A 27,653-nucleotide genomic window follows, 5' to 3' on the forward strand; every position below is an offset into this window, starting at 1 on the left:
TGTACAATTTATTCCAGTTGTTTGTTTTATCTTTAACAAGGCAGGTCTCTCATGTCCCTTTCATGGGGGTTATGGGGATGTTCTAGTTTCTTTTTTCTTTTCTATTGTCATGATAAAACACTCTGACCAAAAGCAATCTGGGGGAGGAAAGGGTTTATTTGGCTTACATATCTGGATCACAGTCCACTGAGGGAAGCCAGGGCAGGAACTCAAGCAGGGCAGGCACCTGGAGGCAGGAACTGAAATGGAGACCTTGAAGGAGGAGTGTTGCTTACTGGCTTGTTTCTCATGGCTTACTCAGCCTTCTTATACAATCCAGAGGTGTACTGCCCATGCTAGTCTCATCTTGGCTACATCAATCATTAATCAAAAAACTCCATGAGCTTGCTTTATAGGTCAGCTGAGTGGAGGGGTTTTCTCAGTGGAATTTTTCTCTTCCCTGATGATCCTGGAACGTTTCAAGTTTGAAAAAAAAAAATCTAATCAGGACACACTATCACTGACAGAACCCAAGAGACGGGCATTGAAGCAGAGACAACTGAGAGAGCTGCTTATGGACTTGGTCTGCTCTCCTGCACAATTCAGGACTATTGTCCAGGGATGTCGCCACTGACAGTGGGCTAGACCCTTCTTGTATGCCATTAATAAAGAATGTTCTCCCCACAGATATTCCGACAGGACAATCTGATGGAGGCAATTCTTTAGCTGAGGTTCCTTCTTCCCAGATGACTCTAGATTGTGTCAAATTGACAAAAAAAAACCAACCAATAAACAACAAAGTCACCTAGTATAGGCAATAAGGGTCAGCAGTAAAAATATAGTTTATGCTAAAAGTGACAGATAAGTGAAGAAGGAAATGTAGGACTCTGCACACTATGTCCCCAGAGCTCTAGGTAAAGAATCCGACCTTGTTCGTGATGTTCCTGTGTTAGTCTTGTGGGAAGTGTGTGTCTTCATCTGCTTGTTGTAGTCATCATAGTCATTGTTAATGTTGCTGCTGCTGTAACAGAATACCCGAGACTGGGTAACATATAAAGAAAAGAATTTTGTTTTGGGTTGTGATTCTGAGACTAAGGTATCCAAGAGCATGGCTGCAGGATATTTTTGGTTTCTAGTGAGGGTCTTATGCTGCTCATGGTGGAAAAAGAAAGGTGTGTGTGTGTGTTTGTTGTGTATTTGTGTATACATGCTTACATGGTATGCATGTGTGTGTGAGAGAATGTGTGCTTGTGTATGTATGCTGTGTGTGCATGTATTTGCATGTGTGTATGTATGCATGTTTGTATATGCAGGCATACATGCATGTTTATGTATGCATGTGTGTGTGTGTGTGTGTGCATTTGTGTGTGTACACAGTCTTTGTCACACACTTCGGCCACCATGAACTAAGCTGCTCTGCTGTGCCTTCCCAACCACAATGGAGTGAAACCTTCTGAAACTGAGCCAAAACAAGTCTTTCCTCCTTCCCATTGTTGCTGGCAGTATCATTACAGCGATGTTAACCTGATGGACACAGAGGCTGTGGGTGGGCAGTCCTTTGTGGTCACAGATCATCTCCTAGTTGTGGGCATGGGTTCAAACCCCAAGACCCCAACTAAATTTCCTGAAGGGATTGGTGAGAGTTATGAACACAGTTCACGAATACGTTACATCTGGAAGCTTTCGCTAATCTTTCAGGAGATTTTGTCAAATTTCAGTCAGGCAACTGGACACTTACTATAGAACAGACCTTGTGCTGTATGTTCAATATATATATATATATAAAGCAGTAAACACGATTCTTTAAGATCCTCTGACTATACTGCTGAAATAAGGATATCAAATTCTTTTCCTACCCACTTATGATAGCAAATGAGGCTAATTTCCTTTTTTACTTCTATCTTTAATACACTCTATCCTGTTCAGGGATGGCTCCAGGGGAGGGAGGGAGGGAGGGAGGGAGGGAGGGAGGGAGAGAGGGAGACAGACAGAGAGAGAGAGAGAGAGAGAGAGAGAGAGAGAGAGAGAGAGAGAGAATCCTTGTGGAGTGTATAAATGTTGATAAAGGTCCCATTTCATTTCTGTTCTCAGGAGTTCAGGATCCAGCAGGGATTCTGGCCTGAAAAAGGTCACTTTGGGCAGCTATAAGAAAATGCCATAGATTGGATGTCTTTAAAGCAGCAGAGGTTTATGTATGATGGGTTTGGAAGCTGGGAGCCCACACTTAGGCGCTATCTGGTGAAGGCCTGCATTTGTACAGATGTTGCCTTATATCTATCACATCTTCATGTGGAGAAAAAGGCTAGTTAGCTTTTTGATGTCTTTTTTTTTTTTTTAAAGAAAATTTTATTTTCAATTGTGTGGGTGGATGGATGTGGTGGGGGAGTTATGCCTGTGAGTGCAAGTGCTAGTGGAGGCCAGAAGAGGGCACTGCATCTTCTGGGATTGGAACTACATGAAGTGGTAAGCAGCCTGATGTGGGTTTTAGAAGCTGAATTTTAGTCCTCTAAAAGAGTGCTATGATCTCTTAACTGCTGAGCCACCTCTCCAGCCCCAGGATGTCCTTGTATAAATCACAGGGGTTCCAGCTTCATTGTCTAAACACTTCCGAACGCCTATCTATCTGCTAATAGCATGGTGTTAGAGGGTACGTCTGGACATATGACCTGGGCTAGTTGTGATGGGGGATGGAGCAACATAAGTGCACACTGTCACTTGTCACATAACTCTTTTTTCCATCTAGTGACCAGGAACCATCATAAAGTTAATTTTCATTTCTCCCATGTTGTGTCAGAAGGAGGAGGTCAAAAGCTTGTGAGACACAGTCACATGAGGCCTGGGGAGGAGCTTGCACGTTTTCAAACATCAGCGGCCACAGTGGTTAGCCCAGTTCAAGCATTGCTTCCCCAACAGTGTTAGAGTTGGCCCACTCCTCTGCATCCCCCCAGTCGCACTTCATCCAGTTCCTATCACTTCTTGAATGAGTAACTTCCTTCTCATTGCTCCCTCTGCACTCAGGTTAGCCTACTTTTGGTTCATTTTTGACTCTCCATTCATGGTGATTCTCCATGCTCACGTGAGCTTTATGGTGACAGTCACGGAAGGGCTCCACTGGATCCCCTTTTCCCCTTTATTAATTTATTTATTCACTTTACTTCCCAGTCACAACCTCCTTCTTCCTGGTCCTCTCTCACAAGGTCCCTCCTCCCATCCTCCCTTCCCTTCTCCTCTGACAGGGTAAAGACCTTCCCTGGGTATCCCCCCTCTGGGGCACAATGAGTCTCTTCAAGACTAGGCACCTCCTCTCCCACTGAGGCCAGAAAAGGCAGCCCAGCCAGGGGAATGGATTCCATAGACAGGCAACAGCTTTAGGGACAGTTCCTGCTCCAGTTGTTTGGGACCTACATGAAGACCGAGCTGCGTATCTGTTATATATGTGTGGGGAGGTCTATGTCCAGCCATTGTATGTTCTTTGATGGGTTCTCTCTGGAAGGCCCTAAGGGTCCAAGTTAGTTGGCTCCTGTTGACCTTCCTGTGGAGTTCCTGTCCCCTTCAGGGCCCTCAATCATTTCCCAAACTCTTCCATCTAGTGTTTGGCTGTGGGTCTCTGGGTCTGTTTCAGTCAGCTGATGGGTGGAGCTTCTCAGAGGACAGTCAAGCTCGGGTTGAAAGTCTGCAAGCACGGCTCGGATCATTTTCAGTGTTCTTTACTACTCTACCCCTGAGGGGTGGGCTCTGCTCTCTTCAGTTGGAGGAAGGTCTGGTATGTGACTCAGAAGCAAAACATCTTGCTCTTGCCTCTTCTTGTCTCTGCTGCTTGGCTATCCTGAGGGGAGTGGCCGCGCTCACACAGCCTTCCACTGTAATAGGATAGAAAGCAATGGAGTCAGCCAAGCGCAGACTGATGCTCAGAAGTGAAGATGAAACCAGTCCTTTTCCCTTTTAAATGGTTTTCCCCTCTGGTATTTGTCACATAAACAAAGTGACAAAAATCCAGACCAATTCACTTCCTGACAATAAGTCACCATCAGCAGGCGATCGTGCCTGTGGGTTGAAGGTGGGATCCGTAAGTGTGGTGGGTACTGGCATCGTGCAGAGGCAATGAATAAACAGACACTGCACATGCCTGTCAAAGAAGCTGCCAGGGCTACTCAGTATACCTGTTTCTCAAGCTTTTATTGGGGACATTCCTGAGAGACCACCGAATAGCAAGCCCTTCATTTTCTTATCTCTTATTTCATCTGGGAAAGAGAAATTAGTTATTTCTGTCTTCAGATTATGACTTCTCAGTGGTTAACTGAGTCACAGGTGGGTCAGGGGTCTTCATGTGTAGCCATTATACTAATTATGGAATTAGTATATTCCAATACACTGCCTTTCCTCATCCAGAACAGATAACATCCTCATCTTTCCATCACCCAGGATGTGAATACAGGGGAATCTTCCTTCTGAACAATGTGCTCCAGGCAGCTGGTGTATTTAGACCCGAGCACGGGGACAGAAAGTCAAGTGCCATTCTCATCTAAGGAAAATGAGGAATTAAAATGAAGTCTCTGGGCCCGAGAAGGAACGTGGTAAGGAGTGACCAGCTTCATAGATTGTCTCCATGAGGGGCCAGATGAACAGGTAAACACTGGGCTAACAGAGAAGGCAGGACCTAGACCTGTCCATGAAGAGACGGGACCTGCTGCTCTGGAGACCAAGTGCAGCAAGATCCCAAGGTGTGAAGCTAAAAGTCCTCTGGGGTGCAGATTGTGGATAAAGGCTCCTAAGTGGTCCTGCCTCAAGCTAATAAGTCTCATGACTCATGAAGAATGTATGTGCACACACATACTACACCATACACAATAACCATAGATGATAAAGAAAAAGAATGCATTTGTTTCAGTTGTAAAATTACCTGCATGGCTGAACATTTTCAAATTCAGAAGGAAAATAGGGAACCTCTCTAGACTGCAGGAGTCCTGTTGTCCCACAGGTGCAGGACAGAAAGGACCATCAACCTGACACCCCTGAAAAGAGGGAGCCTCAGCAGAGGAACTGCCCATCGTCCCCAGACTTGCCTGTGGGAGTGTCTCTTAATTGTTAATTGATGAAGGAAGGCCTGGCTCACTGACTATGTAAGAAAGGTAATTGAGCAAGCCAGAGGGAGCAAGCCAGTCACCAGTGTTGCTCCTCGTCTCTCTCTGCTCCAGTTTCTGTCTTGGCTTAAGTCCACAACAGAGTCAAATGTAAGTCACCAATAAGTCAAATAAACACCTTTCTCCCCAGGTTAGTCTTGATCAGTGTTTATCCCAGCAACAGAGAGCAAACTAGGGCAGTAGGAATAATGTGAAGAAGAAACATGAAGTCGGCATCCCATCAAACAGCTCTAGCTAAACAGCTTTGTGCTTTGAGCATTGTGCTCCAGGCCCCTTCATGTGGACACCTTATTTAAAAAACCACACAGTGCCCTGCTTCCTAATTCTTTGTTTTTCTTGAGCCACATCTATTTACTAATTTCCCCAACCTCAGGATTCCGGTTCCATTGACTGACGAGTGTAAAAACATGATTGGCAGAAGAGAACTGAAATCCGTTCTTGTCATTGTTGTCTATCCAGAACTGGCTGGTGCAGTCCTGGGGCAGTCATGGATGGAAGAGCCTGGCACCTAGTGGCCATATTTGGTATAACAGCTTTTCTCCACTTTGGTTCCCTTTGTAAGCTGTTTCTTGCTTGGATACAGCCAAATGAAGTGTGTGTACATGTTATCTGAAAACCGTTTATATTTTAAAGTCTTATTTAGTATCTTTACTGAGTCATTGTTTTGAACGAAGGAGCTAATGTTCTCAGATCCTCTTTAAAGAAAAAAGATTTTTTGACTTATATGTATTTGTATATGTGTATGTATATGTATATGTATCATTTGGCATGCATTTGCTGGTGGTTGTAGAAGAGAAGAGAACACTAGCTCTGGAGCTAGCTAGTGTTACAGGCGATGTGATCTGCCTGATGTAGGTACTGGGCACTGAACTCAGGTGGTCTGGGATTTTATTTTGCTCAGCCACCTCTTTAGTACAGTTTGTTTTATCAACAGGAGTCTTTCCTTTTCCCCTTCCCTTCCCCTTCTTCCCCTTCTTTTCTCTTCCCTTCCCTTCCCTTCCCTTCTTCCCTTCCCCTTCCCTCCCCTTCCCTTTCCCCTTCTTTTCTTTTTCCTTTCCTTCCCTTTCATTTTTCCTTCCCTTTCCTTTCACTTTTCCTTCCCTTTCACTTTTCCTTTCCCTTCACTTTTCCTTCCCTTCCCTTTCCCTCTTTCCCTTTTCCCCTTCCCCCTTCCTTCCCCCTTCACCTTCCCTTCCCTTCCCTTCTCTACTCTTCTCTTTCTTTCCTTTCTTTTTTGGACAAAGGGTGTGCAGTACAGGCTGCTCTTGAGCCTACAGAGATCCCCCTGCCTCAGCTCCTCAATTACTGGGATTACAGGTGTGCACCACCATGCTCAGCTACAGTTTCCTCGACTCTAGCATCACCTGGGGCGGATCAGTTGAGGATTGTACCCTCACTGATTTTTCAGCTGTAGGACAGTAGGTAGTGGATCAGGGCAGGGCATTCCACCTGTGAATCAAAAGGCTGCTCAGTCATTTACGGAAGGTAAGAGGTGGGGAAATTGGGAGACAGCTGCAATGAAATGCGTATAAGATGGAGATCCAAGTTCTTTCCTTTGTTTTATTATAGCCCACATGTGCTCTGGAGGGACTGAGAGTGAGTTTTATTTCTATGAAGCTAAAAGTGTGGGTTTCCAAAGTCCCCTTTGTTTTAAAGCCCTGTTGGGATACATCTCCTGTTTTGGAGGACACAGACCTGCGTTATCTTTCCCTACTGACACGGGCCTGAGAACGCCCAGAGTTTAAACACCCACCACATGTACTCTCAGTTGCCTGCATCTCTGGAAGTTAATGTTGGTGGCCCTCTGTGGGACACACTGCTCTTCCTTCATTTTTATGTCCATAACTACAGGGAAGTCACTGGCATAAGTTGTAAGAGAAGAACGTCCCCACTGTAAGAAATTCTTGCTGCATTTGTCACATAAGTGAAGCTGGGATCACCAAGCAAGTTTGTGTCTTACTCTCTCGTCTGCTCTGTATTTGACGGTGTGAGTGTCACACTTGCCATTCATTTGATTTTGATTTTGGATGCTGAAGACTGAGCTGAGGGCTTCAAGCATGCTGGGCCCGTGCTTTCCCACTGAGCTTCATTCTCTGGACCTCATCTGACTTAACTCCACTCTGTTACTCTGTGGCTGATGCCTTCATGTTATAGTGACTGGCCACCATCAGATATGTCATGGTGTATCTGTTCAAGAGTCCTCTGACTTTGAAGGCTCTGGAGGCCAAAGGACAGTCAGCTCACAAGGGGTGGACACACACAGGCTGCTTTCTCACAAAGGAGAAGAACCTACACAGTCTGGTGATGATGTCTAATAATTCCCAAAGCATATGGACAATTTATCCAAGCAAGAAGGGACGAAGGTGAGCAGGCATCACAAGGGGGAGTCATCTAGACAAAGTTACAACGTATCTTCCAGTTAATATTTTCTGCAGATAGTGCCTCTTCTAATGCCAGTTACATAGGAATCAAGGACCTAACAACTTCTTTCTAGTTTCCAATTTCTTAAGTACATCCAGCTTGAGAACTCTCAGTTTTAGTCTTCTAGTGCCTGACTGCAATCCAGGGTAGCAGATACTCACCCCTGTGGAATGGGAGACTGGGACAGGAGGCTTAGGAAATGGTGGGATGAATGACTGAGGCATGCTTCTGATCGGGAGATAAAGTGCAGGGAAGCGATTTCGTAAGTGGAGAACAACAAAAACTCCACCCGCCGTTCCCTAGCTTCCTTATGACACTTACCTGCCACAGCAGAGTGGACTGTCCTCTCCAGCATCCTGGAGCACTTTTGCTAGGCTCTGACTGCATCACTTGAAAACAAGGAAGCCAAAGGTAGGAATGTGCATCAGCGCCCTTTTCACTGGAACTTCCTTTCAACTTAAAACAGCATCTGCAGGTGCTTTCTCTGCCTCTGACCACACAGGTCCTCTTTGAGCATCCTGGGGCTGCCTGGCTTTGAGCTTCTATAAACCACAGCTTTTGTCTTGGATCTCAATTCTGAATGGAGTTTGCAGCATTAGGAATCCCTTTCTAGTCCCCTATGCCTGAGGGGCTGGGCAATGAGGCCTTTGAAAAGTCAGTAGTAGGTCTGACTCGCTCAGGAAAGACTTCAAGAGCAACCTTGAAATTTTCTTTATTTATAGACATTTCAGAACCATTTAAATCAACAGACAACGGCTTTTTCTTTTTTAGACATAATATACTGCATTTATCTTGAGGTACACATTGGGCCCATTAAATAACGCTCCGGAGAGCAACACAATGAACTGCTGATGTGTGGCTAGCAACCCACTGTTCTCCCAGCCCAGAAACTGTACAGAGACTTCCAAATTCTTAGAAAATACAATTTCCATTTAAGTGAAGGAAAACGCCCCAAGTTCTTGGGGTCCTTCCTTCCTTCCTTCCTTCCTTCTTTCCCTCCCTCCCATCCTTCCATCCTTCCTTTCTAGTTTTAGCTGAAACACTATTCCAAATGGAACATATGAAAACAGGGGACAGGTTTATGGCTAGGGAATTATGGAAGCCCTATCCTACAGGAGATTGTAAACCAAAGGAGCTCACCCTCTGCTAAGCTCTAGTACAGAGATGCGCAGCCTCGGAGGTGGGCAGAGGGAGACAACCGCAGACGACACTTGCACCTGGCTGCTTAAAGCACACTCATGCTCACGTGTTTCTGGCTATCACAATGAGTCAAAGTATAAAACAAGACTTCCTGAAAACCTAGAAATGTGACCCGACGTGTACAGCCACAGAGTCCTACATTACAAACCTACAGGATAAGGAAAGTTCTGGTTCCACGATTTGTCCTCTGGGACTTTGATTCTTTTGCCTTAGCAGCTTTCAGGTTTCGAGAAGAGCATTGGGAATTCACACAATGGGCATGTTTCTCAAAGCCTCGTGTGTCCACCAATAGATGGAACTTTTCCTGGTAGACTGCAACTCAAATTTCCTGGGCTCCTTGGAAATCTTTGTGTTTCCCAGTTTGTCATTCAGGGTATATACTTACAGAAGATAGGCACGAGACTTGACTTATTACACAAAGCACTAGGAAAATGATGGGTTCTCCATCCATCCATTTCAAGCCCCTGAACTTCACAAGGGAGCATGCGGACGGATGCTGTGCAGGTGGCTCTGCAGTGCGAACGGAGGCTGTTTATGTATGAATCTGATCAGCTGGAATGGGCTGTCACATTTCCCATAAGGTTGTGGCATTTCTGCAGGACAGGAATAAACATTGCAATTTAGCTGAATGGGCAGTTTGATACAACTTCATAAATTTGAATGGTCTATGTGGGCTGAGAGAGAGTAGATGTGGACATTTCACAGTTCATAAACTTGAGCAGTTCAACTTAGACAGAACTTGCAGGCGTCTGGAAGATTCTGTGAAGGAAGCGGTGGGTGAACACTTGAGTTTTCTCTCTGAATTGACTTCGTATTTTACATTTTAGCTGCTTGGCCCAGCTTCTTGATGACACGGTCTCTTCCGACAGGGGAGGGGCAGGAAGATGATTTTAGCCGTGAGTTTAAGGATTTCCCCCAAAGATAGCACTTCTCCACAAGTACCACTGTCCCTCACGGACAGAGGGACTCTGCCGCTAACGGAGGTATTGTCTTGATTTGGCTGGTTTTGGAGAGGTTCCACTGTAGGGTGTGGAAGGCAAGGGGTGTTTCTGCTTTCTGCTCTGTGTAGCCTGTCTGATTCTCTCTGGCTTATGAATTCCTTGTCTAGTCAGGATCCTCCTCAGACAGGTGCTCAGCTCAGAAGTGGCAATTATACTTATTTGTGGCTTTTAGAAATGCCAGTACTGATTATCATTAAAAAATTCCAAGTCAGTGAAAGAAAATAGGAGCCGGGGAAGACAGATGCATTTCTTCTTTAATATAGTCCAAGGGTCAGGGGGTGTTCACCAACGTCTGGGGCATTGTTTGTTTGTCTTAGAGGCACCTGCCATTGCTTCCATCTGTGGGCTCCTTAAATATGGGACTCCATGCATCCAGCTTCCAGGAACTGTTCATAGTCTCTCGCACACATATACACCGCCAGCAACTGTGATTTTGAAACATCAACGAGTTCTAAGAGGGCAGGGGTTAGGCCTTTCCTCAGCCTCGGGTCTGGCACACAGAGGGTGCTTACTGAATGTACAATGAATGTATGACCCCAAGGCCAATCCTTGCTTTAAGGAAGGTTCCAGGATCCCAATCAAAACAGATTTGGCATAAGTATGCCAGGACCAAAGCAAATAAACTAAAAGAAGACTGAAAATCTTGTTTTGTGTAAGGTTCTTGCAAAGATCAAAGGAGTTTACATGGGGCAACCTTCACAGCAAATGCAAACCAAACTTAGGGCTTGCTTCCGAGTTTGAAAATCATGGCCAAGGGCTGGGTGCTGAAGGATGGATAAAGAAAGGGTTTCCAGTGGGGACCTGAAGTGTCTCCATTGCAAGCTGTCTTTATTCTCGAGGGAAGTTAATTTTCTCAGGATAGGTTAACTTTCTAAGGAGTTAGTTCCCCTTGTAGAGGGCTGCTTTCTGAAACCAACTCTCCATGAGTCTTAGGTGTGAGAGAGCAGTATGGAAACTTCACAGATTCATTACTGACTCCGGAAGCATTCCAGCTGCCTGTTTGATTCTTGCTACTTGCAGTGTAATATTTACATTTGGATTGTATGTTAGGAAGGGATAAAAGCTATTTCTTAGTAATGAGATCAGAGATGAGAAATTAGACAAAGTATCAATTCATCTCAACTCTAGATCACAAGATGGAATTAAGTAGATCTCTAATGGCAAGAAATAATGACATATTTCACATGGCTGGAAACCCAAACTGGTGGGTGTTTCTTCCTTTGGGGGAACAGGAAGACATGATAAAATAGGGTCATCTGTTCAGGATACACTGACTCCTGGTGGTCAAACAATCTTACCTGAGCAGCTCAGGTGTGCATCTCACTAACAGGATGTCTGTCCAGTGAGAATCTGGGGACAGACTTAGGGACTATGTGGAGGATATGTTGCTCAGAAAAAAATGGAACTCTTTGAGGTTATATTCCTTCAAACAGTCAAGAGAAAAAAAGTGATGGTATCGTTTGGGGTATTTAACCACATTTAGAAAAATCCTTAGACATGTTCTGGAATTCTCAGAATAAGAATATGATAGTTACTGTGTTTTAGAAGAGGAGAAAGAGATCGACTATGGAATTAGCAAGTACTCTTATTGGTATCTTAGGAATCAGTGCAGAGATATGGCATATAAAATAGAGAGGTGGTCTGTCTGAGTCACGAGGTTTCCTAACATAAGAGGTGTGCTGAGCAGACCTCACATTTGTGGAGAAAGGCTTTTCAGACCTTTCACTGGGGCACACGGGAGGACAGGATGAAGGTTCCAAAGCAGCTGTCATTTCCCCAAATGTCAGCACAGATATGCAAGAGTCAGTCCTCCCACGGGCTTACAGAGCACATTAAATTCTTCAGCAGAATCTTCCCTGATTCCTTCTGAGTTTTCAGGGCTGGAGCCTAGGAGGCCGAGCTTTAAAGTTCAGGTTCTGAGACTCTTTGGGGTCGTTATGCCAACTGTTCTTGAGCGAATCCATTCAGTTCAAAGCCTGGGAACCTCAGTGGATATTACAAAGTAAAAAGATGTTATCTAAAAATATCAGATTAAAAAACTACATTAAAACACATCTGTGCGCATACACACACATGTCCTTTTTTTTTTTTTTTTTCCTTTTTTTCTTTTCCTCTGCTCCATGAAACTAGCAGCAGTTACAGATCAAATGTAATGGCCATGATTTGTGTCATTCCTAAGGACACCAGATATCCTCTATCAAAACATGATTTTTGGAAAATGCCTTTTGATAAAAAGATCTCCACCAAGCATAGAACATTAAAGTGTCATTTCACACCACTAACATCATCAGGCACAGGAGGAAAACAACTGGCAGGAAGCAAAGCGAGCTGCAGAATACAATGGACTGTCCACCGTTGACTCCCCAGGAAGCGAACTGCTCACAAGTGTTTATGTGTTTCAGCTTTGGCTGTTTTGTAATAAATACCATGCCTTCTCCAAGACCTATTAGGGGTACAAATGAGTTCTCTGGATATGACTTTAGTTCTTTTAGCAGCTGTTGAATGTTGAGTGACGTACAAGGCACACCTCTAAGTGTTCTGTATAGCATCTTTATTGATGTACAAAATAGCCTGTTCACCATTCGGAAACGGAATCTGCATAGTAAGACTTTCTCTTATCTCTATTTACAGAGAAGGTTTTGTTTTGTTTTGTTTTGTTTTTTTTTAAGTGCAAAAACATGAATCTGTGTCCTAGCCCACCCCTTCCAGCACACACTTCTTAGCTCTGTCTCATGACAGATGGGGCCATTTGGCTATATCTTGGGCCTCCAGCCATTAATAAACTGCAATATTTTCTTTACCTGTAGTTTGCTTAGTTTGAAATCCTCTGAGAGGATCTCTTCTGTTAATTGAACAAGCAAATTCCCATCGATCTTTTCAGTGACAAAGAAGGCTATGACGTCTTCAGACAAACCAATGAACCGCAAAGACTTGGACACTTCCTCTATAGAGAGTCCTGATAGGTCAGCAGGTGGCTGCCATGGGGAACCATCCCCACAGGATCTGGGGGCCAGCTGGAGGTGGAGTGGAGATGAGAAAGGGTAAGAGACAGAGAAGATGTCCTGCATGCCCTTTCTGACAAAATACTGGTCCTCTGAGAGGTCCAGTGACCCTGCTGTGGGGTCCTCCTCAGCACCATCAATTTTCAGAGGCAAAGGAGATGTTTCAGGGGTGGCTTTCTGTTCCACTGGCTTTGGGGCCCTTGGGGGTAAGGCAGGGCAGGAGACGCTCTGCTTGGTCATGCCAGCTGCAAAGGAGTTGTCCTCGGAGTTCTCCAGACAGTAGCTGGCCGACTTGGGGCAACTGGGGACACCGCTGCTACTGAACTCTGCAGAGGTTGTGCTGGGTGGGCTGCCCAGGAGCTCACAACCCTCAAAATCAAAAGGCGCTGGGCAGGTTCTCTTTGGTGTGCCAGGTGTCTTCTGTCTGGGGTAGCTGTAGCTCCTGCTCGGATCGAGCAGAAAGTCACTCCTTGTCTGGTTCTCCGATGCTCCTGAGTAATGGTTGGGCCATGAGAGCCGGGAGGACAGAGCTTCAGCAGAAGGACTTCCAAATGGGGACTTGGGGTCCACAGAGTCACTCTTCACTCGGGTGCAGGGGTAGCAGGACACAGGGGCACTGTTGGGAGGACTTGTATCACTCTGAGTGATGCTGCTCACGAAGCAAACACAGAAAAGGAAATTAGTAAAAAAAAAAAAAATAAAGTAACCTTAGCCCATGGGAGGTCAATACAGGTAATTCTCTGTGAGTTCCAGACCAGCTTGGTCTACACAGTGAGACCCTGTCTAAAAAAAGTCAAAGCCCAAGCTTTTCCTTGTAATTATTTATAGATGTTATTTCTAAGGTGAAAAGGTAGGGGTGTGTGTGTATTTTTTCTTAAATTCAATAAATTACCTGCTTTTAAGAAAAAGAATCAGTAAAGTTCTTTGTACTTGTATATGTATATAATAATTTAAAACATTCCAGCTGAGAGAAAAATTAATATGTGTACATACATAAACATATATGTTACAGCTAATAAGAAAGTGCTGTTAGTAAGTGCCTGAACCTTTACATTGAGAAAAATTTTCACACCATTCTTTGGGCCAACGTAAGAGCAATGTCTGCAGTGGGCACGGGTGAGGGACAGGGTGGTGACTGCTGCTCCTACATGCATGCCAGAGACAAGGATGTAGCCACATCAACACTGTTCATAGCGCTGGGTCCTCCCCAGTGTCTGATAGGAAGAAATGTTTCCAATACAGTGCTCATCGTTGCCCTGGCTTCTGAACAGTAGATTTATAGATATAGCTAAGAATTTTAATGTCCAGAGGACCAAACCAAACCAAAACAAAAACTGCCCACATAGACATTAAACAGCAAGAACCCAGGTTAGGGCTGGGGGCCATATTTTCACATCCTAACATTGACAGTAAAACCAGAATATGCTGAAAGGTGGGTGAGCAGGTTGTCATATCTCAGGAAACGACAGTTGAAATGGGCACTTTATTTGGCAGAAGACCTAAAATGTTTCCTGAGAGAAATGGGGCTGGTCTGCTTTGTTTCTTTGTAGCCACAGCTAAGAAGGGATCCCTCTCGGTTCAGGGTCAGAGCAGAGAGCTAAGTTTAAGTCTGAGGTTCTGATAAACTGATTGTGTCAAAGTCAAGGTGAAAAGTGCCAAAGCCATCTCCTGAGAAGCGATAGCAGCCCACACACTGTGGCCAAGAGGAGGAGCCCTCTGTGGCTCTTACAGACCCTTGTGGCGTCTTTTTTTTGTTTTTTTGTTTTTGTTTTTTTAAATCAAGATACCAGTTCTTCCACTCAAGGTTAAAGAGTAGAGGCCCAATTATGACCTTCCTATGAAATTATTTTTAAAAGGCATACAGCATTTCCTCTCCCACCCTGCTGCTAGGTGATGTTCCCAAGGCCCATGGACTGGCTGCTGGGGGTTCTGCTGTGGGTGGGGCACTCACATGTTATGCAGTCCTGAAGAATAGTAAGACAGGGTGGGGCTTGGAGATCTTGTCTGTGGCCGGACTGGCTTGACTGTTCGAGGAGGGATGGAGGGACTTGTGGACAAAGGCTTTGCACTTCGGGGCGGCACAGGTGGGGCGTTCAGGAGCCGGCATTCTTCCCTGACCTGGTGTAGGAAAAGAACACTCCAGGTTAACAACAGACTGGCATGGGGTAGGGATGGGGTGGAGGACTGAGGGTGAGATTGGGGAGCACAGCTCCAATGTGCAGGGGCAGGGAGACTTTAAGCAGTAAAGGTAAGCAGGACACACATACATATACACAGACATAGACACACATTCACACACACAGACATAGACATACACACACACACACACATACACAAACGATAAAACTGGAAGCCTGCCACAAATTGCTGGGAACAGACTGAGCTGGAAGGAAACTGGTGAATGTTAGCTTCTGTGGAAACACAGGCTTGAGAGATGCCAAGATGCATGGAGCAGACGTGGATGTGGAGGCAATGACGGTGTCAGCCATGACAACGAGAGAGGATGGCTCTGCTGGAGTCCTGTTCATTTCCCATATGCAATACAGTCTGATCCAAACCTTTGGAAAGATGGACTTTAGTTTTTTATGTTGCTTTGTGTGTGTGCACATACTCAGAGATGCACGCACATGAATATGCATGCGTGAGCTGCTCCATGGTACCTATGTGGAGGTCAGAGAACAATTTATAGGAATCAGTTCTCTGCTTCCACCATGTGGGTCCTGGAGATTAAATTTAGGTCATTAGGCTTGGTGGCCTTTCCTCACTGAGCCTTCTGGGCCAAAATGTGGGCTTTCTGCCAGGTTAAAGTTCCACTGACAGCTATGTCTGGTGCCTTATAAATATGACAGTGACCTTGTTTAGATGCATATTTGAATTTAGGAAATCCAGGCTGCGGGCCGAGAGTTGACTTTTCCTGTGTGTGTGTGTGTTAATGGACTATGTGTATGTTTTCATGGGTACTGTATATGCTAGGCAAATATTCTAGTGACTGAGTAAATGACCAGCCCTTTTAAAAGTTGTTTCTTGAAGTTAGACAGGGTGGTGCATGTCTATAATCCCAGCATTCAGACTAGAGCAGAAGGATTGCGACGTGTCTGAGGCTAGCCAGGGCTACATAGTAAGAGTCTGTCTCAGGAAAGCTTCCCACTATTTCTTCTTTTTTCTTTCCTTTCTGAGTAGCTGGGATTACAGACAGAAGTTATGGTGTCTGGGCAAGTCTGCATTTCTAACAAACTCCAAGGTGAATGGTATGATATAGGTCCAGGGAGCAGACAGATGCAGAGGGAGCAATGAGGAAGCACTCCAATTCCAGAGTAGAACTTTTGCTGGTAAAAGCCTACCCCAGTCAGATGACATCCACTCATCTTTACACTGGGGATGATCTAGGTGACCTAGTATGGCCTGGGACTTCAGCGAGTGACTGTCCTTACAGCCTCTCTAGTCCCAGGAGTTTTTCCCCCAGTGCATTCTTACTTGAGAAGTGCTAATTCGGCATGCCCTTTTCCATACTGGGCAGCAGGGGGCACCCGATGCCTGGTTGTGCTAGGCCACCCTGAACCATGGCCAATTCAGGACTCTGTTAAATATGCTGAGCTCTGAGATGTTTCACCTGCTTTCAGGCTGAGGTCCCAGCATCTCTTTCAGTCTGTTCTTCAACAACTTGTTTTAGGGACATGAGAACAGCAAGTGACAGCTGTGGTGATGAAGATGCTGAAAGTGGAATGAACAGCCTCCTGTGACACATACACTTCCTTTGCTGACTGCATATTGGGCCTCTAGCTGGAATCCCAGGTCTGATTCGCTTGCCAAAATCAGCCAGAAAAGGAAGCCATATTATCATGAAAGGTGCATTGATTTAAGTGAGATGGAAGCAATCTTATTTTTTTTTTTTAATTTTTTGAGACAGAATTGTTATATAGCCAGGCTGGCCTTGAACATGGTATGAAGTGGACGATGACCTTGAACCCATCTCTCTGCCTGCACCTCCCAAATGTTGGAATCACAAGTACATCCTACCATACCCACTGGGAGTGATTTAAAGGAAATCATTCTTTGTTCAGCACAAGCCCAGGAGTCTCTGCTCTCACCCAGAGCACCCTCAGCCCTGGCACTGGGTTGGGAAGAAGAGAGCTCTTCATTCAAGTTAAAGCTAAATACTTGGGCAGGAAATTTCCTCTTCAATGGCTAGAGCAAGTTTTCTGTTTTGGAGTCTTTGAAACGGTATGCTACAGAAAAGTAGCTCTTATCAAAGGAGCCCTCTCTGCAGCAGATACAGGACTATCACAGAAAACAACAACTGGTCCTGATGCAGAAAATAACCATAATCATGTAGGGGGTGCATCCCAAGGAATGCACGACTCCTACACTGAAGGCTCACGAACTATGTCAGAAGAGGAGGCGGAAAGATTAAAGAGCCAGAGTACCTGGAGATGTGCTGTGAAATTGTCTCCTAGAAATGGCAGGGAAGCTGTAGCTATGCTACCTCAACAGTATGGCTGTCTAAACAAGATCTGAACAAGGACAACCCAATAGACAGGCTAAAGTGGAAGGGGAAGTATTATGGGTCCTGCCTTTAAACAAAGAACTACAGCAACTAAGGGTGGGAGTTCTCTTTCCCCAGGGAGGAGTCCCCTAATTGATTATCCAATATCAGGTGGTCAGCTCAGAAGTCACGTACATGTACGCAACACAAAAAGGAATCAGCAGGTTGTACTTATGTATATATACATATATATACATATATGGATATATATATACACATACATATATACCTACACACAACATATATGTGTGTGTAAAAATAACAATTATAGACAGAGGCCATGATTTTGAGGGGGAATGGGAAGGTTGGGGGAAGAAAAAGGAATGAAGGGAAACAATTATATTTTTTACTTTTTATTAGATTTCATTTTTATTTTATATGTGAGTGTATGTATACACATACATGCTTGGCATCCAAGAAAGTACGAATAGGGCATTGCATCACCTAGAACTGGGGTTATGGATGGTTATGAAGCACCATGTGGCTGCTGGGTATTGAACCTGGGTCTTCTGCAAGAGCAGCAAGTGCTCTCAACCTTGACTATTTCTCTTCAGCCTCATGATTATACTTTAATGAAAATTAATTAAAAAAATTAAAAGGTGGGCCAGGTGTGGTGGTATACATTTTGATTCTAGCATTTGGAGGCAAAGGCAGTTGGATCTCCACAACTTTGGTTACAAAGCGATTGCCAGGACAACTAGTGTCACATAGTGAAGCCCTGTCTCACTCAATCCCTCCAATAAAACAGGTGGCATTGGTGAACATCTACAGAGAGTAAATTCATAAATAACGGAGTGTGGAAAACTGGGAGGACTGTTCAGCTGATATACCACTGGGGTCTTCTTTTTTTTTAAAAGAGGAACTGGTTAATGTTTTAATTTTTAAAATAAATGAGTTCTCAATATCAGAATGAAGTGGAATGTGAAGAGAAACGATTAGTGATGAGTTCAATTCAGAGTGCTCTCCATGTCAGAGTCAGCCATTAGGTGTGATACATCATTAGGAATAGCTTACCTCACACGTCAACGGCAATGTGCTGAGACGCCCACTATGATGTATATCTCAATTAAAATTAACTGGCTGACCTTAATATTGGAACTCAAAAAAAGCGGCCATGCGTAGCTGAATGTGGCTCGAGGGTATCCCCGTTTCCTGTTCTTATGGCCAAAGGCACCTGGGGCTGTTCGGACAGCACCTTCATAGCTGGGCAGTCCAGAAGGGCTTGCCAGGGCTGGGTGGAGGCAGACAGTGAAAAGAAGCATTTGTAGGTGTCAGGGCCTGGTGTGAAGGAAACTGTGGTTAATGAAGGGTTTAAAGCTAAACTTCAAAATGAAACCTGAGACATGGGCAGTGTTGGGATCTTGCGTGGGACTCCTGGGCGGGGTCTGGGTCTAAGTCAGTTCAGCACGGAAAGGTCAAGCTCCTTTAAAATGTCCCTTGGGAAAGTGGTAGGATTAAAAGCTGCAACTTATCCTGCACTGGGATGGATTCTAAGAATCTTTCTGCAGAGGCACAGAATGAAGAGCTTGTTGTCCCAGGAGGGCAGGAAGGGCAGTCCTCAGTGGGTGAGGTAGCTGGCTAGCCACAGACCCACAGCTCTGAGGCTGGGCACTTTCCACTTGGGTTGCAGATGTGGCATCTCTGATCACAGCATATTGTGGGAAGGATTGCACGCTGAGGTGGGATGCACACATTCTGGTCGGTTCTTGGAAGTTATAAATAGTGAAGGGCGGCTGTGCTGTGTGCTTCTCTTATCGCCTCTTAGGGTCTCTCATGGCAGCTATGATCCTATTCTTCTTTGCTTCTTGATTTGATTCAACATGAGACATTTATATGTAAGAAGATGGTAGCTGTGCTAGAAATGAATTTTATCTGGCAATAAAAGGGATGGGTCAAGTAGCCTGTTTCCTGCTTCCTCTCATATGCAATTTCACTTTAGGTGCTACACGCCCAGCACATACCCTCAGGTGGCTTCCACATGGTCTTGCCCAGTGGAAGAGGGCCAGCCCTGTCTGGTCTTCACTGAGGCCTCTGCACACTAGCTCTGACCTATCTTTCTGGCTTTTTCTCAGACTCCTCTTCCTCCTCCTGCACCCCTCCCCATGTACTGCTTCCTCTCTTTTCTTTGTAACAGTGGATCTGCTTGGGAGAGCCACCATTGCTTGAAGCACCTTGTGCTTCCCTGCCTCGCCTCTGTTTTAGTCTCTCCCAGCTCATCACATTTAATTGACCATTCCTACTGCCTAAAAGATAGCATGTCTGTCTTGCCACCAGGATAGAGTCTATCCTGGCTTCTGAACTAGGCTAGCATGCTATTGCAGTTATTTACCCTCCATGTATATTTAATTAGTCCAGGAGTCAAGATGGAATGGACCGATGTCACTGTTGTAACTCTCTAGTCATACAGAGTTTAGGCATCTGTCTCCTCTGGCAGGAATATGTTACACAGAGCTTCAGGTGAAACTTAACTGATTAACAGGCTGATTTTTTAAAGGTTAAACAAACAAACAAACAAACAAACAAAGCAACAAAGATGCATTTCTACCTTTAAATGTAAACCATACACATCTTGTTTATTCTAACGACATTCATATGTTGAGCTATGTGGGCTGGGTGTAGGCTTCTGCTGCACTTGGCATACATCTTCACTATACTTTGGCATAGTCATGTGGTGAAAATCTAATGACTGCATTCTTCAGTTGCCAGTGTTCCCACCTCCCAACAGTGCTTCTCAAACAAGCATGTAAAACACTACCCTGTGCCTGGTAGATGAGTGTGGTCTGCCTGATACTCAGTATTCAAAGCTGAGTTTCAACTGGCAACAGGGTGTCTGTGTTTTCATTAACCTTGGCTACCTGAGGGTCAGCATTCAGTTTTAAGGTGAACGTAACCATCCATCAGATGATGGGTGACCTTTGTCTGTAGGCGAAGTGTTCAGAAAGGCTCCCAGCACCGGCCTCCTACTGTTTAAGAAAAAGCCAGGAGACACCATACTGATCTAGGCTACAGTGTGGAAGCTGGTTCCTGACTGTGCCCAGAGCCTGGCCACCTTCCTTTCCCTCTCTGACATCTCAGCATTTTAAATCTTGCCAAATATCTGTCATGAATAGTGTGGTGTCATTAGTTCTTGACATTTGCATAGATGACACCAGGGTCACATATAAAGTTAACTTAAGAAAAGTAGAGAGAGCGAACTGTTCTCTCAGAGCCTAGGTGGTGTAGGAGGAATAACAAGCTCCTGAGATCTAACCCACGGACAACGTCGAACAGTGAGGATCTGAAGACAACTGGAATGGGTGTTAACAGGCGGGACATAGCCACTGTCTACTCTTACTGTTCCTAAGAGTCTAATGACTCTGTTAGCTTCACTTAGCTACTTAGAAGTTCAAATGCATGTGAAGTATCTATGATTGAGGTTGGTCTGAGATTACAAAAATACATAACCTCCAGAGTTGCTTATGAGGAAGGGAAACAAATACAATTAAAATAAAAATCAGAAAGTGTAGTAATAGAATTATGTGCAGAGGTTTGTGGGAACACTATGAACTTATTTGAGATAGCAGGAAAATAAATTCATAGGACACTTTAGTGAGAAGGTCTTGGGGAAGCAGGATTAAGAGTGTAATAAAGGCTTAGATGGCATGACGTCAGATACCTGGTACATCTAACATCTAACAACCACAGTGATGCTGTGGTCTGGGAGGGTAGATGATGAGACAGACATTAATTCCGTTTGTTAGAGACAGAAACAGAAATTCAAAGAAGAGGTCCAGGAGAAACTATGGCGCTCAAGACTGAAAACACAGCTTGGATTAGACTTTGTATTTGTTGATGGAATCTGAAGAAGGCTGGGCCCCCAAAGGAAGACTGAAGCGGAGAAAACAAGTATGAGTGCATCATACAGTCCATAGAGCAGAATCATGGAACAATGTAACAGGGGCGGGGGGAGCCAAGGGAGCGATGATGCAGAGGAAGACACAGCAGTACCGCTGTGAGCAGATAACAGTATCAGAAAGTCATAAGAAGGAGGGAGAAAGGATACCATACAGGTAGTCAGCAGGTCCCTGGCAAGCCTAGTGAGTGAGGGTCGAAAGGCACAGAAGGCAGATTCCATTGAGTGGAAGGGAAGGAAGCCAGAAGGAGAGGTGAAGATGGAGTCAACATGATATATCACTCACTTCTGCTAATGGCCAGGAAAGAAGGGGTACTTGTTAGAAAGGGTCTCGGAATGGAATGGCCTTTCTTTTTGAATGGAGAGAAACTTGGGAATTGTGCCCAGGCATGTCACCCCCCACCCCCCGCCCCCAGTCCCAGGGATGATATGCTGAACTCTCACTGATGAGGACTGAGGACAGAAGGGAGAATGAACACATATGCCCCCTGCTGTCTGCCTTTGCCATGCCTCCACCGGCCCCTGCTGGCCACATCACACAGAAAAACAGTGTACACTAACTTACCCTCAATCAGCTGGCATGAGGGTAAAATGTATCTAACAGAGTGCAGGGCTTCATGTTTTAAGTAAGCATGGTCAAATACAACTTCAATCACTGGGCTGAAGTCAAATGCATTGTGGGATAGGACTGCTTCCGATCTCTGTGAGTTTGAGACCAGCCTGGTCTACAGAGTGAGTTCCAGGACAGCCAGGGCAATATAGAGAAACTGTCTTGAAAAACCAGAAAAAAAAACTGCAAAAAGTAAAAGTCACCCCAAGTGTTTGTGAGGGTGTGTGAGACTTTGGTTAGGTGACATTTTTTAGGAAGCCTCTGTTTCTTGACTCTAACTCCCTACTCTTATTCTAGGGTGGAAATAATACATCTCCACTAGCTGTCCAGTGAGAGAGCTTAAGAAAACCAGTCATGTCACCATGTGGTATTTTTTGCTTAGCATCCTTTAGATCTCCTACTGAGAAACACGTGATTTCACAGCAGTGGCTGCTCAGCCCCTAGAAGAGAGTGAAGGTGGAGATAGCTGCCGATGGCCACACCTCCTGAGACTTTACACTCTAAATCTATGCACTCTGTGGTGGTGGTGATGGGGTCATAGCCTGTGGAAAAGATTATACTGCCTGGAACTGGGAACTCTCACTAAAGAGACTTTTGATTCTCCTGGGTTTGAGTCTTTTGCTTCTATTTTGACGAGTCAGAAAATAAATATGCCGGCGGTGAGCTTGATCTGAAATTGGGCTCACCTTCAGTATGAGTGTTCTTCTCTAACAGAGCCAACCTCAGGGCAGCGTTGCAATCTAAAGAAAGGAGTTTTGTAACTCCGCTGCCTTGAACTTTGTAACCTTGCCTCCCCTGCACGCTCTCTGCCTGCATTTTACATTTCTTCCCACACTCCCCTCCCAGATAACAAAATCATTACAGCCTTAAGAAATCTTATTTATAAAGAGCCTTTTATACAAAGAGTTCATAACCCTGCCACATAGCCATAGTGGGTATTTTCAGTCAGACAGAAATGCAAGTTTTATCGTATCGAAATGTAATGAATGAATCTCTACTGGATTAGCTACCGAAGGCCAACTTAGAGTCTAAATCCCATTCTTAAATGTGCTGCTTTATTATTTCCTTTGTCTCATTGTATATTGATAATAAGGTTCTAAGACAGACCCGACTGGGAGAAGGTCTCCGATAGTCAAGCCCCAGGCAAGGGCGAATAAGAGAGGGAGCTAAGTCGCTCAGCTGGAGGCAAGAAGGGCAAGTGGTTCTGAAAAGCAGCCGTTGTTTAAGACCTGGGTGCCACTGGGGCCTCGAATAAAGATTTTTCTGAGAAAGGAGTACAGTATATGATATACATCATTACATAACATATAACCTTCTTGGCAGTGTGACTTTACACACGTAGCAGAGTGCATGTCTGAGACAAGACTCACTCCACTAGGATATTATAATTATCTTTATTAGCATGCCAGTCACTGAAAGTTCCGATGGACATAGGAGAAAAAAAATGTCTTGGCTTAGAAAATTTCATGTAAAAACGACCAACCTGAGATAGAAGGCAATTAGCTTCAGAATTACCACAACATACTAATTTACTCATCATTTCAATTAATGAGTGAAAGCCCAGGTAGGGCTTGCTTACAAAGTATTCCTCAAAAGTTGTAATTAAATGCCAACTGTTCTAGGAGACCTCATTAATTAGTGGAATCTTGAATGGAGGCTATTGTGGAGCACTTAGCTTGATGCACATTATTTCTTCCATGCAGTATCTTTTTCCTGGCTGGATACTGAAAACCAGGGCCTCATGCACACTAGGCAAGCATCTCTACCGAGCTGTTCAAATCCCTAGGCCCCAGCTTCATTTGAATGGTTTTCAATATTTCAGCTTGAATATTAATACATCTGGTGTCTTTAAGAAAACCTGTCATTTAATGGCTTATCTAACGTTAACATTCTTTTTAAAAATTAAAAAATGTAGTATCATTTGTGTGTGTGGTGTGTGTGAGTGTGGGTGCATGCACAGCATGGAGCACATGTGGAAGTCGTGGGACACTTCATGAGAGCGTCAGTTCTGTCTTTCTACCATGAGCTCTGAGAATAGAATGCAGGCTGTCAGCATGACATGTGAAACACTGTTAGCCACAGCACTGGCCCCAATATTTGAGAAAGGGAAAAAGGACAAAGAGAAAATAAAAAAAAGTTGAGCTTGGATCAGTTTTCATGATCACTTCCTTTAGTTTACAAACCAACATTTTTTTTTTTAAATCATATGGCATTTAGTTTAATGTCATGATACATTCAGCAAGCTCATATACCACAATAAAACTTTAAAATATCATGGTATATAAGCTTCTTTTTTTTTTAACTAGATATTTTCTTTATATACATTTCAAATGCTATCCCGAAAATTCCCTATACCCTCCCCCCACCCTGCTCCCCTACCCACCCACTCCCGCTTCTTGGCCCTGGAGTTCCCCTGTACTGGGGCATATAAAGTTTGCAGTACCAAGGGGCCTCTCTTCCCAGTGATGGCTGACTAGGCCAACATTTTTATAACACTTTCTTAACCCGAGTACTTAGGAGTAAATCCCAGTTCTATTGGGGGTGGGGTCGGTGGTGCTTCATAAGAGCTGATAACACTACAGCCTGGCTTGATGAACGGGAGATCACACCTCAGCGTTGAGATAGCCGGAGTGCAGGTGGGGATGGGAGTGTTAGTTCCTTGGAACTTGTTCACAGATTCCCTTTTTGCATGCACCTGCAACTCCCCCTTGAAATGACATGCGCTACTGGGATCTTCAGGGTACCAGGAGACAGTGCAGGTTCTCACTGTTTGGTTTAATATATTGCATTGTTTATGATGACTCCACTCCCAGGGAATTATGACACATACCCTGTCAAGTAGGAACTTTTATAGGCAGGTTAAAATACTGTCCTGTGTCTCAAAAATCAAATGTGTTATCTTATGAGGGACAGCAGCGCCTCAGGATGTTGAGCTGCCTCTCTGGATTTGGCTGTGGAGATGCAAATGTCCACATTTACTGCCTGACCCTTTTGGGGGGGGGCTTACTTCCTCTCTTCATCCATCAGTCAAGGAAGGATGGGGTGAGGGAGAAAGCTGTAGCTTTCAACTCACCCTCTAAGTCTCACTGTGGTGTGCTTCACTATGGAGTCTCATTAATTCCACCCTCTAATAATGAGTGACTTCACTCTTCATCCTATAGCTTGGTCCTCATACCCTGCCTCTCAGCAGCTGCAAGGGCATCCGGCAGGGTGTCGGAAAGGTTAACATCACTTCCTATGTGGCTATAAGCTGGAATCCATCCTATATTCAATTATTGATACTCTTTATTTTAAATGTTCCCTAAGTGCTAAGAAGATGTGCCAAGTCCTTTGTATAATACAATAACACAGTAGAGAACTTATCATCCCCACAGGAGCTGACTCTGGAAGGCTCGAGATTTCTCCCAAGTGTGAAGCTGCTAAGTCAAGTGAGGATGCAGGTCCACGTGGGGCTCTCTGGCACGGCTACTTCTAATGACCTATCCAGTTGTGTGGAGATCTGGGCTCTCCTAACTATCCTGTGGTGTGGACATTAGTGCTCTTCTGACTATCCTGCAGTGTGGAGATCGGTGCTCTCCTAACTATCCTGTGGTGCTTTCCTGAGCTCCACTGGAAGAGAATGAGTCCAAGGACCTAGACAGATTCCATCTTCCTACTGAATGTTCAGCTGGCTGAGGGAACTCAGAAACTAACCTACAGCTGGAATGGGGCCCAGCTTTCAATGCATCCTTTGAGTCTCATGGTGGTACACTTCATTTTGGGGTTTACTAATGATGGGCTGCCCACCTTCATGAGTGACTTCAGTCTTTATCCTATAGCTCAGGCCTCACCTGCCTGTAAGCAGCTGCGAGAGCATTCTGTCAGAAAGCCTAACAAACTCACGAACACTGCAGTAAAACTGGGTGAAATTGGTGGCTTCAGTCTAGAGCTCACTCTGGGTTTTCCTTTCCCCAGTATTACAGATTGTGTAGTGCCAACATCCAGCCAAGGGTCACTGTATAGACAGAAGGTGCTGGTCCCAGACAGGACACCGCTGCCCAAATGGCTTCAGAAGGTTGAGACCTGGTGATGGTGTTGGTTGTTTCTGTGCTGGGGACTGAACTGAGGCTTTGCACATGCTGGGTAACCTCTGCATCTGGCTTCACACCTCCAGGAATACCCTGTACTTTGTTGGTATTTTTTCCCACTTGAGACTTTACTATTTTCTTCTAAAAAAATTCATACTATATATTGACCACTCACAGTATTGTGCTACATAAGATCACTGTCATATAAGTGTACACTGCACACGAGCATGCACTATCTCGTTCTCATTCTGCTTTCCCCACTCTTGGTAGTCTTCTTGGACACCCTAAATAGTTCCACTTTTACTTTCCTCCCTTCTCTTTTCTCTTCTCTTCTCTTCTCTTCTCTTCTCTTCTCTTCTCTTCTCTTCTCTTCTCTTCTCTTCTCTTCTCTTCTCTTCTCTTCTCTTCTCCTCTTCCTCTCCTCTCCTCTTCTTCTCTTTTCTTCATCTCATCTCTGCTCCCCTCCTCTTCCCCATCCCCTCTCAAACACACACACACACACACACACACACACACACACACACACACACACACACATACACACACACACACACATATACACACCACACTTGCAGTTTATATAAGACCTGGGAACCTCAAATGACAGAAAACATATGTTCCCTTAATATGATAATTTCCAGTTATATCAATTTTCCTGCAAACAGCCCTGCACTTCTGATAGCCATTTGAGGTGGGGAGGGGGAAGGGAGGAGAAGGACCCAGAGACAGAGACAGAAAGACAGGAGTTCTTGAAGACTGCCACTTGTCAAGTGTCTGAGTAAGTGCTTTAGAAATAAATGTTAGGGGGCTGGAGCTATAATAGCTCAGCAGTTAAGAGCTCTGGCTGTTCCTCCAGAGGGACCAGAGTTCAATCCCAAGCATGCACATGGCAGCGTTGTGGGCTATCTGATACCCTCATAGAGACATGAATGAAGGCAAAACATCAACACACATAAAATAAACTATTAAAAAAAGAGAAATATTAGCTAGCAGCCAGGAATTAAGATGAATAGAGACCTGCAATATTCCAAAATGAAGAATGTGTTCATTATAAACAAACGGATCAAAGAATAATTGATTTAAGAGGAACTGTCAATTATCATGATACAGGGATCTATGAAAAGTTATCAAAAATTGCATGTACATTCTCCATGATTTGAGAGTGGGGGTCAGGCAACTCACAGGTGTTGGCTGTTTCCCCCTACCATGTGGGTGGGACTCAGCTATAGAGATCAAGTTGTCTGGCTTGGAGACAACCACATCTTGCCTGCTCTCCTGGGAAACTTCGAAAGGGACAAGGGCCCTGCCAGTGGGCTTGGCTTATTTCTTAGCTTGGGCTGAGATGCAATAGTTCTAAGGGATAAAAGTGGAAGATCCCTTCTTCCCTAGACATCTCCTGTTTGCCTTTCCCTGAGACACCCCTGTCAAGAGGAATGCTCTCCTACTCCAGAGAGGTGAACATAGCAAGTTGTCAAAACACCCCGAGAAGCTATCATAGGCAATTGTGTTATAATTCTAAGTGTCCATGACTACTGAAGGAGAAAGAACTGTTCTTGCACTCACTCAAAGAAACAAAGACCATCAGATTCCTCAGCCCAACAATGTCACCCCTCAGCAGCTATGGGTAGAAGTCGGAACAGATGAACAGACAGGCACCACAGTGCAGCACTATATCACAAGACCTCACCATAGCTACACTCACAAGCCAACTTGCTTCCTTTTTGTGGCACATACTCTTTCTTTGACTGTTTTGCTGTCTTAGAAGTTCCTGGTAGGGACAGTCAACTTTCCAGATAA

General features: G+C 44.7%; 1 protein-coding gene across 1 annotated transcript in view; it reads right to left on the reverse strand.

Annotated features, from left to right (window-relative positions):
- Positions 1-8,237: 8,237 nt before the first annotated feature.
- Positions 8,238-27,653, reverse strand: part of Garem1 (GRB2 associated regulator of MAPK1 subtype 1) — a 167,568-nt gene continuing 148,152 nt past the window's right edge. The window contains exons 5-6 of the mRNA XM_021150525.3: positions 14,696-14,862; positions 8,238-13,393 (exon numbers count right to left, since the gene is read on the reverse strand). Of these exons, the coding sequence (XP_021006184.1) occupies positions 12,496-13,393; positions 14,696-14,862 (1,065 nt within the window). The 3' untranslated portion in view covers positions 8,238-12,495. The remainder of the gene's footprint in view (positions 13,394-14,695; positions 14,863-27,653) is intronic.

The sequence above is a fragment of the Mus caroli genome, unplaced genomic scaffold (genome assembly GCF_978045245.1).
Source record: "Mus caroli unplaced genomic scaffold, Mus_caroli_1 scaffold_19, whole genome shotgun sequence".
Lineage (NCBI taxonomy): Eukaryota > Metazoa > Chordata > Mammalia > Rodentia > Muridae > Mus > Mus caroli.